The 17,330-nt window shown below is 45.9% G+C and overlaps 1 protein-coding gene across 2 annotated transcripts; it reads left to right on the top strand.

Moving 5' to 3' along the window:
- The first annotated feature begins 2,530 nt into the window (after positions 1-2,530).
- LOC133930387 (protein HOMOLOG OF MAMMALIAN LYST-INTERACTING PROTEIN 5-like) lies at positions 2,531-15,350 on the top strand. Of its 2 annotated transcripts, none has more exons than XM_062377025.1 (7): positions 2,531-2,866; positions 2,963-3,063; positions 5,476-5,585; positions 5,680-5,755; positions 5,947-6,060; positions 14,016-14,087; positions 14,199-15,350. In XM_062377025.1, the coding sequence occupies exons 1-7, from the start codon at positions 2,773-2,775 to the stop codon at positions 15,027-15,029; spliced, it is 1,398 nt and encodes a 465-aa protein (XP_062233009.1). In that variant the 5' UTR covers positions 2,531-2,772; the 3' UTR covers positions 15,030-15,350. The 2 variants fall into 2 exon arrangements, with proteins under 2 accessions (XP_062233009.1, XP_062233008.1); XM_062377024.1 differs by having other exon boundaries at positions 2,532-2,866; positions 5,947-6,084.
- Positions 15,351-17,330: the final 1,980 nt, after the last annotated feature.

Raw genomic sequence — 17,330 nt, 5'->3', positions numbered from 1 at the left:
AGGTTTTCTTCTCTCTTTCTTCCTCGCTCTCACATTCTGCAAAACATTATTCATGTGAGTAGAAAGTAGTGCTAAAACTCTTTCAGAAATTTTATCAAGCTATTCCTCAGTTAGCCAAGATAAAAAATGATAGAACAACACTTGATGAAGAAGAGTAAGAGTTAGACATGTTATGTTGGGAAATCAAAGCAATTGATTTATTCAGATTTTTTCTAGTAAAGACATCTAATTCATGAGTTTTCAATTTAGAATAAATAACATCTAATGTAAGTATGCTCATGACAGTAGATCATTTAATAGATATCACTTTCATCTCACAAATTAACATATCTAAAGCACCTAGTAATTGACATACATTCTCAACATCAGTATATATAACATTAATAGCACACAAATTACTAAGAATTTTAATAAAGTGAGCAAAGAAATCATCAAGCGACTCACTAGTCTTCATCTCAAATTTTATGTAATTTTTTATATAAATCTTGATGTACCTCTTTAATAGTAATTGAACCCTTATGGTAGTCGCAATGTGTGTTCCATGCTTCGTGCGTCAATTTGAGTTGTACAACTTGATCAAATTCGCTCCTTGCTAAGCGTTGTATGATCAAGTTCCTCACCTTGTTGTTCGCCTCGATGTGTGGCATGTTCTGCTCTGTCACTTTATTATTTTCTGGAACCTCGTCTGGCTTGTAGACTTTCTACCAAATTGCAAAACCCTATGCTTGGATGTACGCTTCCATCTTAGCTTTCTAGAACTAAAAAATCAACACCATTGATTACACAAGGTTTTACCAAATACCTATCCGACGCCATATGGCTGATTACTAGTTAAGATCAATTATATAGGTATCTGGCTATAGTACCACTTGTAGGATTGAATACGTGTAAAATACTCAATCAGAAAGGTGTGAATGATCGCAGAAGCTAAATTCAAAATTTAAACCACCCTAATCAAATATTTAATTTATTCACAAAATTCAGTTCGGGACAGACAGCTATCACGTCGCTAAAAGTGATGCTAAAAAAGGTCCAACTATTGGATTGCTCTAAATCTTTTACTATAGAAACTAGATAATCATGCAAAACTATTTCCATAAGAATCAGGTCAATCGAAACTCTGGATCGAAAGATACGAAATTCACAACCAGACTGTGACAAATTGTGATGAAAATAGATGAAATGTAAATATCTCGAGAACTACTAAATTTTGACCAAAAGAACTTTTCACGGAATTAGATGCTTTAGGATAATTATGGATTGATCAAAACATGAAAAACTCAATGGAAAACTTATGAAATTTACACTTTATTATATAGATGGGTTACAAGATGTGTCTCCAAAACATCCCCAAAAGTTTCCTCATGAAAATCTAGATTAGTTCCTCTAGTCTCCTATTCTTCTCTAAGGTCGGCTACTGTTTCTCGGTGCTTAGTATTGTTCGCCTCTACAGTAAAACCCCTCAATCTTGTAGCCGGGCGCCACCACTTTATTTAGCCTAGCTGGCCAACTAATCCGCATGGGCCACGAGTCCATTAGCCGCCTACTCGAGCTAACCTGGCTTGACCTCCTCCCGAGCTCATGTTGAGACGCTGTGAGGAACTGTCTAAATAGTATTCTAATTAATCATCAGAATGATCATTTACTTAATCATGATCACGATGATTAATTGGAATACCATCCTGATAGTCCCAGCATGCATTTTGTGTTTAAGATCGGAATACATACCTTTCCAACATATATCATCACAACAACAAGTTTAAAAAAAAAGCGAGTAATTAAAATATAACGCCTTTTGACAATTTCATAATTATACCAATTATGCATTCAACAAATTTTCAGCACATGAACTCACAAAAAGTACAACACTACAGTCTACACCCGCACACCACACTATAAATACCTTGCTCTAATCTAAAACACACTTCCTATACTTCAGTCACCTTGAAAATCGCGATGATGTGAACATGACTGTGCCGACAAGTTTAAGGGAGGGGTTTTAGAGTTCACAGACGACCCCAGGGGTAACAGGGAGATTGGGGCGACGGCCGGACTGACAGTGGGCTGCGATAAGGCGATGGCAGCAGCGCCAAGCCGCGGGCGGCAAGTGAGCGATGGACGGGGTTGGCGGTGAGGGCATTGAAAATCGATTAGTTAGCACGATGAAGGTGACGTCGCCGGAGACAGAGACAAGCTGGCGGGAAGTAGGATCTCATTGTTGATTGAAGAGAGAGAAAGAACTAAAGGCAGAAGAAGCAACCATAGCTGAAGGTAGAAGAAGCAAGATCCACCTTGGATTCAAATCCAACGTGTCAGATCGTTGACCAAAAAACTTTCATTTTCATGGGTATGAAATATAGCATTTTCCAATCTAAAATTATTATAGCTTGATGATCTGTACACCGTGGTTCAAATAGTGCAGCATAAACAAATAGTGGGCGGTTCTATTTTATCGTCGCCTTTTGCGCGGACCGCCCATCGTGGGATCGGACGGCGAGGAGATGTCATCAGCAGCCACGGGAGGACTGGGATGCAAACGCGCAACAACCTCGGGGTACCTCCTTGCGAAATTGCCCTCCACGATCCCAAGCTTTTCCCTCTCCTCTGTCTCCTTCCGACGAAGGCGCAGCAGCCGCAGCGACTCCTCACCCCAAACCAAACCAATCCGCCGCCTCTCAATCCCCAGCTCCCGCCGCCGCCGCCTTCTCTTCCTCCGGCGATCGGCGCCGCCTCCAGTATTCGCACCCCGAGTCCCGAATCCTCCCTCCTTCGATGGGGAGCGATGCGGAGCCCGCCAAGGGGCTGCTGCCCTACCTGCAGCGCGCCGATGAGCTGCAGAAGCACGAGCCCCTCGTCGCATACTACTGTGAGATGAGCCGCTCTCCTCCTAGGTTCCTTCCTCCTAATCGCCGCTGATTGCTAGTGTTTTGATTGGATTTGAATTTGGTGTGGTTATTGGCAGGTCGGCTCTTCGCGATGGAGAGGGGGCTGATGATCCCGCAGAAGGAGCGCACCAAGACCACCAACTCCGTTCTCGTCTCCCTCATGAACCAGCTGGAGAAGGTCTGTACGTGCATCTGGATCTCCTTTCTCTTGTTCACTTGGAAAAGAAAGCAGCAGTTGATGTGGTTAATCTGTAGTTTTAGATCTACTTGTTACAGTATAATTTTGTGGCAGCAACCAGAAAGGTATTATTTGGATGCTGTGTCTTAGTAAAACGTTTCTATAAAACCAGTCTTTGTAGAATTTTTAGGAAATCAACGATGGGTTGTTCAGTTGATTCTGTACCTAATTTCTTTTTGGGATATGCATCATATGTTGTAACTAAAGAAGTCTTATGTCTGGCTGAAGGACGCCACTGAGTGGGAGAACGATTGAGCAGGGGCTATCAACTACATCTAGCGTTCATAGCATCATGACTTAAGTAGAATTACTGAGCTCGACTTGGTGGAATGCTGTATAACAGTCTGTGGAGAAGACTATGACCACCATAGTGTGTACCTGGCCAAGTTTGTGTGGCATGGACATAACTAGCAACTATGTTTCACCGACACGTCATGGAGGTAGCCATACCTGTATCTGATATGGCGCGATACGGATATCGGGAAGTATCAGGGAATTGTGATTTAGAAACAAATTCATTTAATTCACGATATGTTTTTGATACCTAGCAATACCCCCAGCCAATACGTTTGGGCCAGACATCTCATTTCAAAGCCCAAGTGAAGGTAAACAACATCGGCCCATTGGCTCTTCCAACCCTAAAACACCTCAGGCAGGACACCACAACTCTGTTTCTCTTCTCGTTCTCCCCTCATCTCCTGCGGCGCCACTAGGAGCGCGCGCACCACCGCCTGGATCCGAAGCTGCCGCATCACGAATCTATCAGCATGTGAGATCCAAATCGCTAGCCATGGCAAGTTCCTTGCCTTCTCATTCCTCTAGATCCTCTCCTTCTTGGTGGAAGGAAACAAGTCATCGTTCTTCTTGGTAGAAGGAAACAAGTCACCGTTTGAGGTGATGATAACTGAAGATGAAGGATCTTCAGCGTGAAGAGGTGGTTGATGGAACAACCCCCATATTTACCTCTTGTGGAGCAATTATATTTGGCCTTTGTGCCTTGTATCCTTATGTAATGTGATGTACTAACGTCGTAATGTTTTAGCCTTTGAACTTGAACTATTTTATTGTGTTATGTTGCTGCCTGTGGACACCTGCAGTTTTGTATCAATCTCATTCTTTAGCATATTCAGTTATTTACATTTTGGCAAAAAATAATTATATTTTGGCAAAAATTAAATATATATTTATATATACTTGCTGTATCGGCGTATCCTTGTTTTTGGATGATCGCCGTATCGCCATACATGTATCCGTATCGGCGTATCGCGTATCGTTGAAACTTAGACTAGCACACATAAGTTATACATGCTTTTTGCAAAAAACTGGAGGTAGTAGTTTTCTATAAAACACTCGTTGATACTGAACAAACAAGTTTCAACCACAAATAACCTCCAATGTATATTTTGTAAGAAGAAAAGGATAAAACCAATTTTGGCAACGGCTTAGAGATTGGAACACTGATATCTTGGGGCTAAAACCCATTTTCGCAGTGGCTTGCTAGAAGAAATAGGATAGTGGTTATATGCCCTTGGTAAGCATTCTATGAGTTGAAAGGAGAAATCTATGTAGTCCCATAATCACGTCCAAGTTCTAGCAATCGTTGAACTGATGTATATGTGGCGTGGCTCTGATGATGATCATATCCACATATTATATCCAAATTCTGTACAATACCTTGAGAAACAGTATGATCTTATTTAGATAGCTTTCGTGTTTGTGATGGAAGAAGCACTGATTTCAATTTGTCATTGACTTGCATAGAACCAGCATCATTGTAAGTCTAAACTAGTTTCTGGTTCATAATTGTAGTTTTGCGTCCCCTAGATGTTGTTGGCTAGATGCTGATTGACCTTGGGACTCGTGATTATAAATAATTGCAATAAGGTTTTCAGCAGTCACCCTACCTTTAGTAACTTCGCAGTATGCAGAGTCTTATGGGTTAACTATGAAAAAATGACTTTTTTGTATATATGATGCTGAAGGATTAATGCTATGTTGGCAATATGTATATTAATAAAACAAGAAAAAGAAGACATTAAGCACCAGATTTTACCTATTCATGCACCAATTAACGCATACAAACTATATCGCATGCAAATAGTTTTGCTATGCCCTTTGTTTCTGATACTTATGGTTTCCATTTCATCACTTAGCTCAGTTACCTGGACTTTTATATGTTCTGTTAAGATGCCCTCAATTGTGTATGTTGATTTTTTTTAGACCAAATCACATATTGTCTTCTTTATGATCTCCATATCATGCATCTTTGTGAGTTTTTGTAACTGCTGGTTGTTTCATTTACACTCTAGAGCATCTTTTTCCCACTCCTAAATATGTTCTCTCATCTTCCAGGACAAGAAATCTTTGACTTTGGGGCCTGATGATCATCTTCATGTGGAGGGGTTTGCATTGAATGTCTTTGCTAAAGCTGATAAACAGGACCGTGCTGGACGAGCTGACATGTATCATACTTCCCGAATTCTCATTCTGCTTCACTCATGGTGTTATTATCTATTTACAGTGTCACTAATGCATGCAAATCTGCGTATTTTGCAGAAATACTGCTAAAACCTTCTATGCTGCGAGCATCTTCTTTGAGATTCTTAACCAGTTTGGCGAGCTTCAACCTGATGTAGGTTTACTATGTTATTGCCTAATACATTTGTTACTATATAATCTTGATGTTATATAATATTGATGTCAGCTATTTTGTCAGTTTATGTTTATATCAATTACTATATGATCTTATTGACCCATGCTGAAAGGTTCGATGTATGTATATGTATCCATGTTTTACCTCCCATTTTCTTGTGCCTTTAACAGGTTGCGCAGAAGCAGAAATATGCCATCTGGAAAGCAGCTGAAATAAGGAAAGCTCTCAAAGAAGGACGGAAGCCTGAAGCTGGACCTCCTGGTGGGGATAAAGATGAAGCACATGTCAGTACCACCACAATTCCTCATGTAACTATCCTGACTCATTAGTAATGGTTTCGTAATGAACTTGGCCATGCTCCTGATTCTTAACTAGTGTGAATTTGCATCTTTGTATTTTTCACAGCAGTCCAACGTGCTTCCATGGTACTATCACCATTCCTGATGTTCCTTTTTGAAAGTTAGTAAAATCTAGAGATTAAATCTACTTATCAAGCCCTCTCATCGTAATGTAAATTATCCATGCAACATACATCCCACTTCCTAAAATCTATATTGCCAACACTCTGAAAAATTCGTGCAATCATAGATTCTGGAGAATTATGCTACCTCTCTGTTTTCAGTTTGAAATTTACAGCCATGGTACAAGATGGCCCTTTCCGCTTCCCCTTCCAACCTCTCGCCTCCCGGTGGCGCCTCCACCCTCCCCAGCCCCACACCGACATCCTTCCTAGGCCCGGCGGCCACCGTACCTCCCAAGCTGCCCCCAAAGCTAGACCCCCTCCCCTCCCAGGCGCCGCCTTCCCCTTCCCCTCCTCCTTTGTCGCCGTTGGCCCGGCCGTTCGTGCCAGTTGTGGGTTGTTCCAAGGAGCTGCGCTGGCGGGACGCTAGCCCTTCCTCCCCGACTCCGGCATCCGGTCCTTGACGCGGTGGGATCCTGCCCCTAGTTCCTACTGTGATGCGGTGAATTCTTCGGCCCCTCCCTCGGTGCTGCCAGTCACGTGTGTGGTCGTGGTTCCGATGGGTCAGGCGCGGCATGCATCGTCGTCCCCGCGCTAGTGGTTGTCCAGGTTCCCTCGTGACGGCCCATCCCGTCTGCGTCGCAACCTCCTGGTCCCCGTCCTGCTGCCTGCTCTAAGCTACATCGTGTCGTGAAGAGGTGCGGTTCAGACGCGGACGACTCACAAGTGGTCAAATGCCGGCGATGTTGCAGGAGTCGTCCTAGGCCGCCGCGCCGGCTGCTGGCCAGGTTCTCGATGATCTACGGGGGAAGTGCTTCAACTGCTTCTCGCCTTCTCACTGTGCAGCCCGATGTCGATAGCGCACACGTTTTCGTTGTTTGCCTGGGCACCATTCCTACGTGTGTCTGTGCTTTCACACCGGCACAAGCTCTTCCATGGAGTAGGCTTCCTCGGGTGTGCGCCAGCCCCTGCCTGTTCATAGGCGGTCAGTCTGGCGTCGCTTGTCGCCACCGGTGCACCCGGATCCTTCCAACGTCGCGGTGCCGGTAACGGCCGCGGGTGAAGGCCCCTCTGGCGTTGGGTCCAACGACTGTCAGGGCAAGCGCCCGCATCACTGTGGCCGCAAGCGTTGTTCTTCGGCGGGTGGGGTTACGTCGGTTCCACCGATGGTCGGCGGTCACAACGGCGGCGTCTCCTGAGAGCCCTCGGTGCGCATACCATCCGAGGCGACCGTCGCGGCTGCTGAAGATCGTCCATTTAGGGATTGCTGCGTGATCGATCGCTTTGGAAGCATTGAGCGGGCTAAAGAGGATCTGCACCGTGTGGTTCTCGTCTCGGTGATTAGTAGTAGGCCTCTGACCTCACCGCGGGAGGTGGCTGTGAAGATTGCAAAATGTTTTGCTAGGAGTCTATCATGTCAGGCAGGGAGTTGTTCTGCTCGTTTTGTCAGACGAATCAACGGTGGAGCTGGTCTGCAACCGCGGGCAACCGATCCACACCCCTCTTCAGGCTCCTCATCAAGCGGTGGTTTTGTCTGGCAAACGTTGTCGACATGTCACTGCCTTTCATGGTCGAGCTCGAGCTACGTTGTATCCCGGCTCATGCTTGGGAGTTGTCCACGGCCGAGCAGCTTCTGAACCCCTATTGCTGGATTCATCGGCTCCTCCCGTCCACGGTGACCCGAAGCGACTTATCTTCGTTTCGGCTCTTGGCTTGGTCCCTCCGGCCGGAGCTAATCCCGCCTGTGAAGGACCTTGTCATCGTTGAGCTGCCGGTGACCGTTGAGGATGGCTCGCTGGTGAGAGCCCTGCCCTACCCAATTGAGATCAATGTGTTGGAGGCCTTCCAGTTCGATCATGATGCGCCAGACTCATCGCCTCCCTTGGACAAGAACGTTTGGTAGCGCCGGCGGCACACCGCGGTGTTTTAGCCACTGTCAATGCTACTGACGACGGCGTTGCCCGTGTTCCGGTGAAGAGCAGGCTAGGGCCCATAAACTCTTCAGGGCCCACGGCGTGCGACATGGGGACCCAGCCCGACGAGCCACCCATCGCAGATTCCACAGGAGTCGAAGCGGCCACCTTGGACGCGGTTGTGTGGCATTAATGGCGGTTTGGCTGTTGGCCCTTCCCAAGAAGACCCAGCGCCGATGACAAAGGACCATTCAGAGGCAGTTTGCAAGAAGGTTTTCGTACCTCAATCTGTCACTGGATCGGCAGCCTGCTCCGCTAGCTCCTCGGACGTGGATTCCAATGTTGACTATAGCGCTGCTGATCGTGTAAGGTTCCATGCCGGTGAGCCTACATTTGTTAAAGACGTCCCTCCGTCTAATGGGCTGGTGCTAGATGTTGGGCCCCTTTCCTTCGTGGTCACATCTTATGTTGCGCTCCCCGTGGCTAGCTACCCCATCTAGTGACTAGGTGCAGGACGTCACTCGACATCTAAACGCGCACTGGAACCTGGAAGCTCTCGCAAACGTTGTGGCTTAAGTGCCGCCCGCAGAACGGGTACAAGACATCAGCCTACAGCTGATCACGCACCAAGATCACACCCCCAGAACGGTCGCTTCCCCCTGTATGACACTGCTTCCTGGAAGCGACGTCGGTGATGCTAGCAAGTCCTTGAGAGTTTACTCCAGGCGGCGACATCGTGACGCTACACAGACTCCCGCGAGGCCTTCTTCGCCGCGCACTCCTGACCCTCGTTCGCACCCCTTCATCGCTAAGCACTCCAAGCCGGTGGAGCGTCTCCTCCCCCAACCTTGCGTCCAGAAGCGGTAGACGAATTGCGGGCGTTGTACCTTGTTTTCTGGTCCCTGCGGTCACATATGCTCATATAAGAGTGATGAGGAGCCTTGGGTTGATTTCTAACCAAGAGCAGGTGGGTCACAAGGCTCAAGACGCCTATAGCGGCTCTTTGAGAGGGTTCTTACCCATGAGCACCTCACTGCTCTTGCGGCCATCTTCGGATGGACAACTGATGAAACCGATCAGGTGCGATCAGTGGAGGAACTGATCGTGTGAAGCTGAGCGGTTGCTCCTTGTTGTTTGGATTTTCCTCACTGTTTATTTATGATTCCATCTACTATTCTCTTTTGGAATGCGCAAGGTCTCAACCAGACTGATCGGCGCAATTCTATCCGAGATGTTGTGTTGTCCTCAAAGGCTAATATTGTGTGTATTCAGGAGACGAAGGTTGCTGCCCCTGTCTAGACTCATCTTCCTTTCCACGCTTGGTTCTGAGTACGACCAGCATGTGGCCCTGCCTGCCAAGAGCACTAGGGGCGGCATTCTCATAGCTTGGAAAGGGACGGTTTGTCAGGCTCTTGGTTCCCAGGTGGATGTTTTTCTGCCTCGGTTCAGTTTGCAGAGCCAGAGGGTCGCAATTGGTGGTTCACCTATGTATATAGCCCCCAAGATGACCAGAGCAAGCTGCTGTTTTTGCAGGAGCTGCGTGATGTACGTGCTCTATGCACTGGCTCATGGCTTGTGGCAGGCAATTTCAACATGATTTATCAAGCGGTAGACAAGAATAATGCAAATCTGAACCAGGCAATGATGCGCCGATTTCGACGATTGCTTGATGATTGTCAAGTCAAGGAGATCCCTCTTTTAGGCCGCATATATACTTGGTTGAATGAACGCGACTCCCCGACCTTGGTTAGACTTGATCGTGCATTTTTCTTCGTCAATTGGGAGATCTTCTCGGACTCCCTCCTTCAGAGTGGTGCGGCGGTTGTCTCTGATCATTGTCCACTTTTGTTTGGTCTCAAGGTCAGCACAAGAGGGAAACAACGTTTCCACTTTGAGAGTTTTTGGCCCAACCTCCAAGGATTTTAGGAGCCTGTCAAATCGAATTAGGAAGCTCCAGTTGCTGTGACCTGTCCGGTTGAATGAATGTTCGTCAAGCTGCAACGTTTAAGCAGAGGGCTTCAGAGTTGGACTCAGTGGAAAGTTGGAAATATTAAGACACAACTTGCCATGGCAAAGGTAGTCCTTCATTGCATTGAGATTGCCCGAGACTTGCAGCAGCTTTCAATTGAGGAAGAGTGGTTGCGCCGGAAGTTAAAACAGCATTGTCTCGGCTTGGCATCCCTTGAGCGTACAGTTGCTCGACTGCGTTCTCGTGTGCTCTATCTCAAGGAAGGGGACACCAATACTTCCTTTTTCCATCAACAGTCCAGGTTTTGGAAAAGAAAGAATTTTGTGGCCAAGCTCCTTGTGAACAATCAGAGTCACCACTCAAGAGGAGAAGCAGGCTGCTGCATATGATTTCTATTTTGATCTGTTGGGCAGTGAGGAACATAGGAGCACGACTTTGGACCTATCGTCATTCCATCCTCATCCTCACGACCTGGACTCTCTAGATGATTTATTCACGGAAGATGAAGTTTGGGCAACTATCAAATAAGTACCGCAGGACAAGGCGTCGGGCCCGGATGGTTTTACCGGTCGTTTTTATAAGTCTTGCTGGCAGACCATCAAAAGTGATGTCATGATGGCTCTATTGGCTGTGCAGCAAGGAAGAGTTTCTAAACTAAGATTGCTACACACAACTTTTCTCACCCTCATCCCCAAGAAGACTGATGCTATACAAGTGAAGGACTACCGGCCCATAAGCTTAATCCACAGTTTCGCAAAGCTGAATGCAAAAATCTTAGCTAACCGCCTTGCTCCCAAATTGTCTACCATCCATGGTATCAACAAATCAAAGTGCCTTTGTTCGAGGACGATGCATTCATGACAACTTCCTTCTTGTTCAACAAACAACCCGATGCTTGCATAGGAAGAAGGAACCACACGTGAACCTCAAATTGGATATTTCTTAGTCCTTCGACTCCATATCTTGACCTTTTTTACTAGAGGTGCTACGATATTTGGGGTTTGGTCACTGCTGGTGCAATCTCCTTTGCGGCTTGCTATCAACCTCGTCCGCACGGGTTTTAATGAATGGTGAGCTGAGAGAGGTAATTATGCACCGTCGAGGCTTACATCAAGGGAACCCTCTTTCTCCCACGTTCATATTAGTGATGGACGTGCTGAGCTCGCTTATTGGCTGAGCCTGCCATGATGGCCTCCTACAACCACTCTCGGTCAGAGGATCGCAACACCGAGTGTCCTTGTATGCGGATGATGTTGTTTTGCTCCTCCGACTAGCTGCTGCTGAACTAGATTTGATCAAGCAAGTGCTGATGGTTTTTGGGCAAGCTTCAGGGCTCAAGACTAATATTTTAAAGTGCTCTGTGTCTCCCATTCAGTGCCAAGAGGACATGGTAATCATCACAGATCAACTGCTGTGTGAAGTAAAAAAATTTCCATGCACATATTTGGGACTTCCCTTATCTATCAAGAAACTTTCCAAAGCCGAGCTGCAATCTTTGGTCAATAAGGTGGCGGATCAATTGCCGTTGTGGAAAGCCTCCTTGATGAACCGAGCTGGGAGGCTAATCACGGTTCGTGTGGTGCTCACTGCAACACCCATTTACAAATGATCGCAATGGACCTCCCTAGGTGGATCATCAAGGCAATTGACAAGAGGAGGTGAGGTTTCCTATGGAAAGGGCGTGAGCAAGCTAATGGTGGCAGTTGTCTAGTTTCTTGGCAAAGGGTGTCCTGCCCGATCCAGTACCGAGGCCTAGGCATACATGATTTGGCAATCCTTGGATGGGCTCTTTGTATACGGTGGTTGTGGCTGCAAAAAACTGATCCATCACGCCCTTGGACTAAATTGCAGGTGAAAGTCCATCCCAATGCGCGAGTCTTGTTTGACATGGCAACAATAACTATCATTGGATATGGGACAAACACAAGATTTTAGAGGGATAGGTGGCTGCAGGGCAGGACCATCTGTGAAGTAGCTCCCAACCTTGTTGCTCTTGTCCCTTGCTACGTTTTTAACCAACGGACAGTGGCTCAACGATTGAGAACAGGAGTTGGGTAACTGACATTAAGGGTGCTCTCTCTATGATAGTGCTTGAGTTTGCAATTATGGGACTTGCTGGAGGCTATCACCCTACAACATGGTGTGCCAGATCATCACTATTGGAAGCTGTTTGATTCAGGCGTTTACGCAAGCAAATATGCATATAGTACTTTCTTTGTCAGTTCCATCAGATTTGCACCATGGAAGCACATATGGAAGACTTGGGCACCGCTACTATCTAAGTTTTTTCTTTGGCTTGTAATGCTGAACCGGTGTTGGGTAGCAGATCGAATAGCCAAGCGAGGACTGCCCCACCATGCTTCTTGTCCGTTTTGTTATCAATCGGATGAATCTAGTGTTGGCCACCTAAGTCGCGCCTACTGGGCCGGCCCGAGGCACAGCACTGTAGGCACGGCCCAGGCACGACACGACCTAAGGGGTAGGCGGGCCGAGCCGACACGACATGGCTAGCTAGGCCGTGCTTGGGCCGACGCCTCGGCACAGTGTGTCGGCACGGCCTGGCCTGGCCACCGCCACCCTGCGGCCAAGCCCCGGCCGCCCTGCCCTGCCGGCCGTGCCGCCCACCGCACGGTCGCCCCGTCTCGGCTGCCCTCGCCCTTGCCGCCCCTGTCCGCGCTGCTTGGCCGCCCCCGTCCCGCCGACGGACTGGCCGGTTGCCTCCTCGCCCCTGCCTTCCCCTCCGCCCGGTCGGCTACCCCCGTCGTGCCGCCTGGCGCCGTGGCGCAACCGTGCTCGAGCCGGCCCGGCTCGACACAGTCAACCACGGGCCATGTCGTGGGTCGCGCCTCCGACACGACCCGTTTGCTTAGTCGAGCCTATTGGGCTGAGTCGTGCCTGGCTAGGCTCGTGCTAGGCTGGCCCGGTAGGCCTATTTGGACAGGTCTAGATGAATCCATCAATCATATCTTGATTGCTGCAACCCATGACTCCTCAGCCGGATACAACGACCTTCTCGAGCTGGTGGTGCCAGTCAATTAGAACGGTCGGCAAGCATCACAGAAAATGTCTCAATTCCCTATTTGTTCTTGTTGCTTGGGAGTTATGGCAGCACCGCAATGACTGAGTTTTTAACGGTGTTGGCCCAAAGGTGGATAGGGTGGTGTGGTCAGTGGCAGAGGAAGGCTCGTTATGGGTCACTGCCGGAGCTAAGGACCTTGGGAGCCTGGTCCTTGGTCCATAGATGGTAGTTGTTGGCCGCCCAATCTAGTGCTAGTGACGCGACTGTTCTGTTTGCTAGTGGGGTGTGGAGTGTGTGCGTTGTGGTGTGTTTTTATACTTTGTTTTTCTTCTCCTATAATGAAATGATACGCAGCTCTCCTGCACGTTCGATAAAAAAAAAATTACAGCCACTACCAGGCATTCAACAATTCATGAAAATTTATTTGTTAAAACTTAGGACCTCCTTGTTTTAGCTTTTTTTCAGCTTTTGGCCCACAGTCAGAAGCTGAAATAAACAGCCTGATTGTGGAAACCGATTTTGAGAATCAAAAGCTACCTTTACTACTAGAATCCGCAAGCTGATCTTGAGTTGCTTTTGTGGATTCTGAGTGATGATGTTTTGAAGCTGGCAGTAGGGGTATTAGATGTATTATACACTTCATATACATAAAAATCCAATCCAAAATCATCTTTTCCAAAAGCCACAACTATTTTTTATTCAGTTAGGATTTCCTTCTAGTTTTTTTTAATGCTTCAACATGTTTCATTATGAAACTTAACAAGTGGAAAACCTTAGATTGGGCAATAAGCAATTAACAGCAGTTGTGCTGCAGTACTTTGTGCAGCCTTGACATTCACTGATTCACAACTATTTGAATCGTTTGGTCCCTTAATCAGGATATGGGGCGAAGCCAGTCATTCAGCAGCAGGCAGCATGGCAGTGAAGCACCATACCAACCTGTAGACAAGGTTATTTCCTCCACTTTTTACAGTGCGTGTAGCTTGCATCTTTTTTACATGGTTAGATAGTTTCTTTCAACGTAGTAACTTTAATTTCTTGATTTATCTTCTTGTGCGCAGGATTTTAGTAGGTGCGATAGCTTTTCTGCTGTCCAGCCAGGAAATAATTTGCCTCGACAAAGTACAGAGTTCCATGATCATTCCCCTGCCCAGTCACCTTATTCACCCCCACCCCCACCCCCACAGTCCCAGCATCCATCTCCATCACAATCTCATTCCTCTCCCTCATACCACGGAACAGATTACCCTTCTTCTGATGTCCACAAACCACCACCAAATTATTCATCTTCCCCGTACACAAGCACAGACTACCCTACCAATGAGGTCCACAAACCACCATCCAATTATTCCCCACCCCCTTACACAAGAACAGACTACACTTCCAATGATGGCTACAGTCCTCATAGCAATGATAAACCAGATGTTTCAGCTTATCCTCAGACATACCACCCCCCACCCTACACAATTGAACCCCAACACAGCTCTCAAAACTACTACTCTATGGAAACCCCACCTGCTCCATACAACTACCCTAATTTCCAGTCGTTTCCAAGCTTCCAGGACAGCACATTACCTTCTGTGCCAACGCATCAATCACCATTCTACCCTGCAGGTGATGGTCCTGCCCCTACATCATACTCTCCTGCATCGAATCCCTCCGACCCAACACAATACTCCAGTGCTGATTCTGCGCATCAAGTTACTACTCCAGCTGCACCACCAGCTAGCCAATATAAGTATGATAGCAGTTACCAGCCAGCAGCTGAGAAGATCGCCGAGGCTCACAAGGCAGCAAGATTTGCGGTCGGCGCTCTTGCATTCGATGATGTGTCTGTTGCTGTGGATCATCTGAAGCGTGCTCTGGATTTTCTGACGAACCCTTCCTGCTGAAACTCATTAGAGCTTTCCTGTGGTCTTCTCAAAAGCATGTTCTGTACATATACTACATTTGTATACTACCCCATGGAAGTGTTACCAGGTTGCATACATACAAGATACTGGGGTGGCCACACAAATCTAGGAGATAGCAAGGGCACCTTTCCGCGTGGACTTCCAAGCAGTGACACTGTTTGCAGGAAACCAGTTTCTTGTGTCAAATTCAATGATTCATTATCAGAGTTTTGTTGTAATAAGGCTGTGTAACCCATTGTATTTATTTCACATTCTTGAGGGCTGGTATGGTATTTTTTGGGTTTGTACTGATTGCTGCAATGCCTACTCTTGTATATCTATTTTTATGGTTTGTCATATTCTTCGTTACCTTGCTAGAATGGTACGGGTTTTCACTCAGGAAGATAGATTTTTACATGTTCTGGTCACTGGAGATGCTAAGGGCTACCATTTCTTTGTTTAAATGCCACAACAGTGTCAACTTAAACGCAGAAACAAATTAAATTATTCTGATCGTTCTGCTGGATTGTTTTGAATTTAGGAATGCCGAGTCAAATTGGTTTGAATTAAACTGATTTGTTGTACCTGTTAGGTTGAATTGTTCCAGAGTGTTATACGAGTGATGTCATGCAGATGGATTTTTATGCGTTAGGTTGAACTGTTTGAATTAAAAAATGAAATGCCCTCAGTCTTCAAATAGACCTTGTTCAACGGCACAAAAGGTATTGGTGGAACATGGCGAATGACCTCGCGCAACAAAAATAAACCTACTTCGACCGCGAAAACAACAGTAAAAACCGATTCATGCCATATTGTTTTTTGTCTCGGCATCTGACCAGAGGATTGCCGATGCCTGGAAGGCTGCAAGATCTGTGCTGAATGCTCATCACAATGTGTCGACTTTCATGAGTTTCTTGAAGCACGCGTTGGATCTTGTAACGTCCACTTCTGAAACTCCTTAGCGGCTTCATCCGGTCTTGTCAGGAGTCCAGTAAAGTTCCCACGAGAGCCCCGAATTTCAAGTCCTTTTAGTGACAATGCTTGCGGCAATCCAACATGTGTCAAAGTCCTGTGATAGCCTGTATCGTCCATTGCATCACCTTTGATTAAAGCCTGCTCATCTGCAGCTATTTTGTTGTTTTTTACCAGTCTTTTTTCACCCTTGTTAAGATTGTTGTATGGGTTCTCACTCTGAAACGAAAATCTGTCCATGTAGCCTGGAATCGCTGAGGACCACCACTTCTCTTAAATAGATCGCGTCGCACCCTAAGTGCCGGCAAAAGCCATGTGCTGTTGTTGGCGGCTGGGTCAGAATCGACAATGTGACTGCCAACGTCAATATTCTCCTCCATGACAAGTGGTTCGCCTGATTCCAAGCATTTCTCGCCTTGGCTACGGCCGTGGTGACAAGGCCAGTACAATCTCAAGAAACTTGGATGCACTAAGGATGTGTTTTATTGGTTTGGTTAGTTGAACGAAGTTAAATGAGATATGATTATTCTAGAAGGATAGGTTGGTCATAAAGTGATATAAGTAGGTTGTTTAGTTAGTTATATGGAATGATGTGAGAATATATTTGGTTAGATATATGAGATGGTACGAGAACATGTTTAATTACTTAAAAGTCATGTATTATAGCCATATATAACTTAATTATTTTACATAAATAATAATTTTATATTTGTTATTATCAACAAACTATGTTAATTAGTACTAATCATTATTAATTCTAGTTGATTATAACTTAAGTTATCAATAATCATCACTAAATATCCACAATAATAATGAGTTGTGGTTAATAACATCTAACTAATGTTTAACTAAAAATCCTTAGTAACCACTAATAGTCACTAATCATCACTAACTGCAAGTGTAGCGAAGTTGACAGAACCTGTACAGGTCGTTCGACCGATTTTGTCGCACGACTCGGTATAACATCTTCTCAATATATTCTAAGAATCTAAACTATTTCATCCTGAAAGATATGATTTAACAAACCAAACAGTTGGACCTGCTCAGATCCCGTATGACCCCGTGCATGTATGGGTTGGTTCAACCAACCAAACAGATCCTACGGTAGTATTTGTTCCATGTACAAGATGATACATATATGCGATGATGCTAAATATGTTGGAAAATGGTACTAACTCGCTAATGATAGGGTGATACAGATTTTAGAAATATTATATCAAAATGTTAGACCATCTCATACGTAAAAACTGGCCTAATGATCTCGTACAAGTTCTGTCAACTCCTGTAACTATATGTACTTGATGATTAGTGAGAATTAAGAATAATTAG

This window comes from Phragmites australis, chromosome 10 (assembly GCF_958298935.1).
Source record: "Phragmites australis chromosome 10, lpPhrAust1.1, whole genome shotgun sequence".
In the NCBI taxonomy this organism is placed as follows: domain Eukaryota; kingdom Viridiplantae; phylum Streptophyta; class Magnoliopsida; order Poales; family Poaceae; genus Phragmites; species Phragmites australis.
Note: the sequence above shows the minus strand (reverse complement) of the source record. Positions and strands in the feature narration are given on the sequence as shown.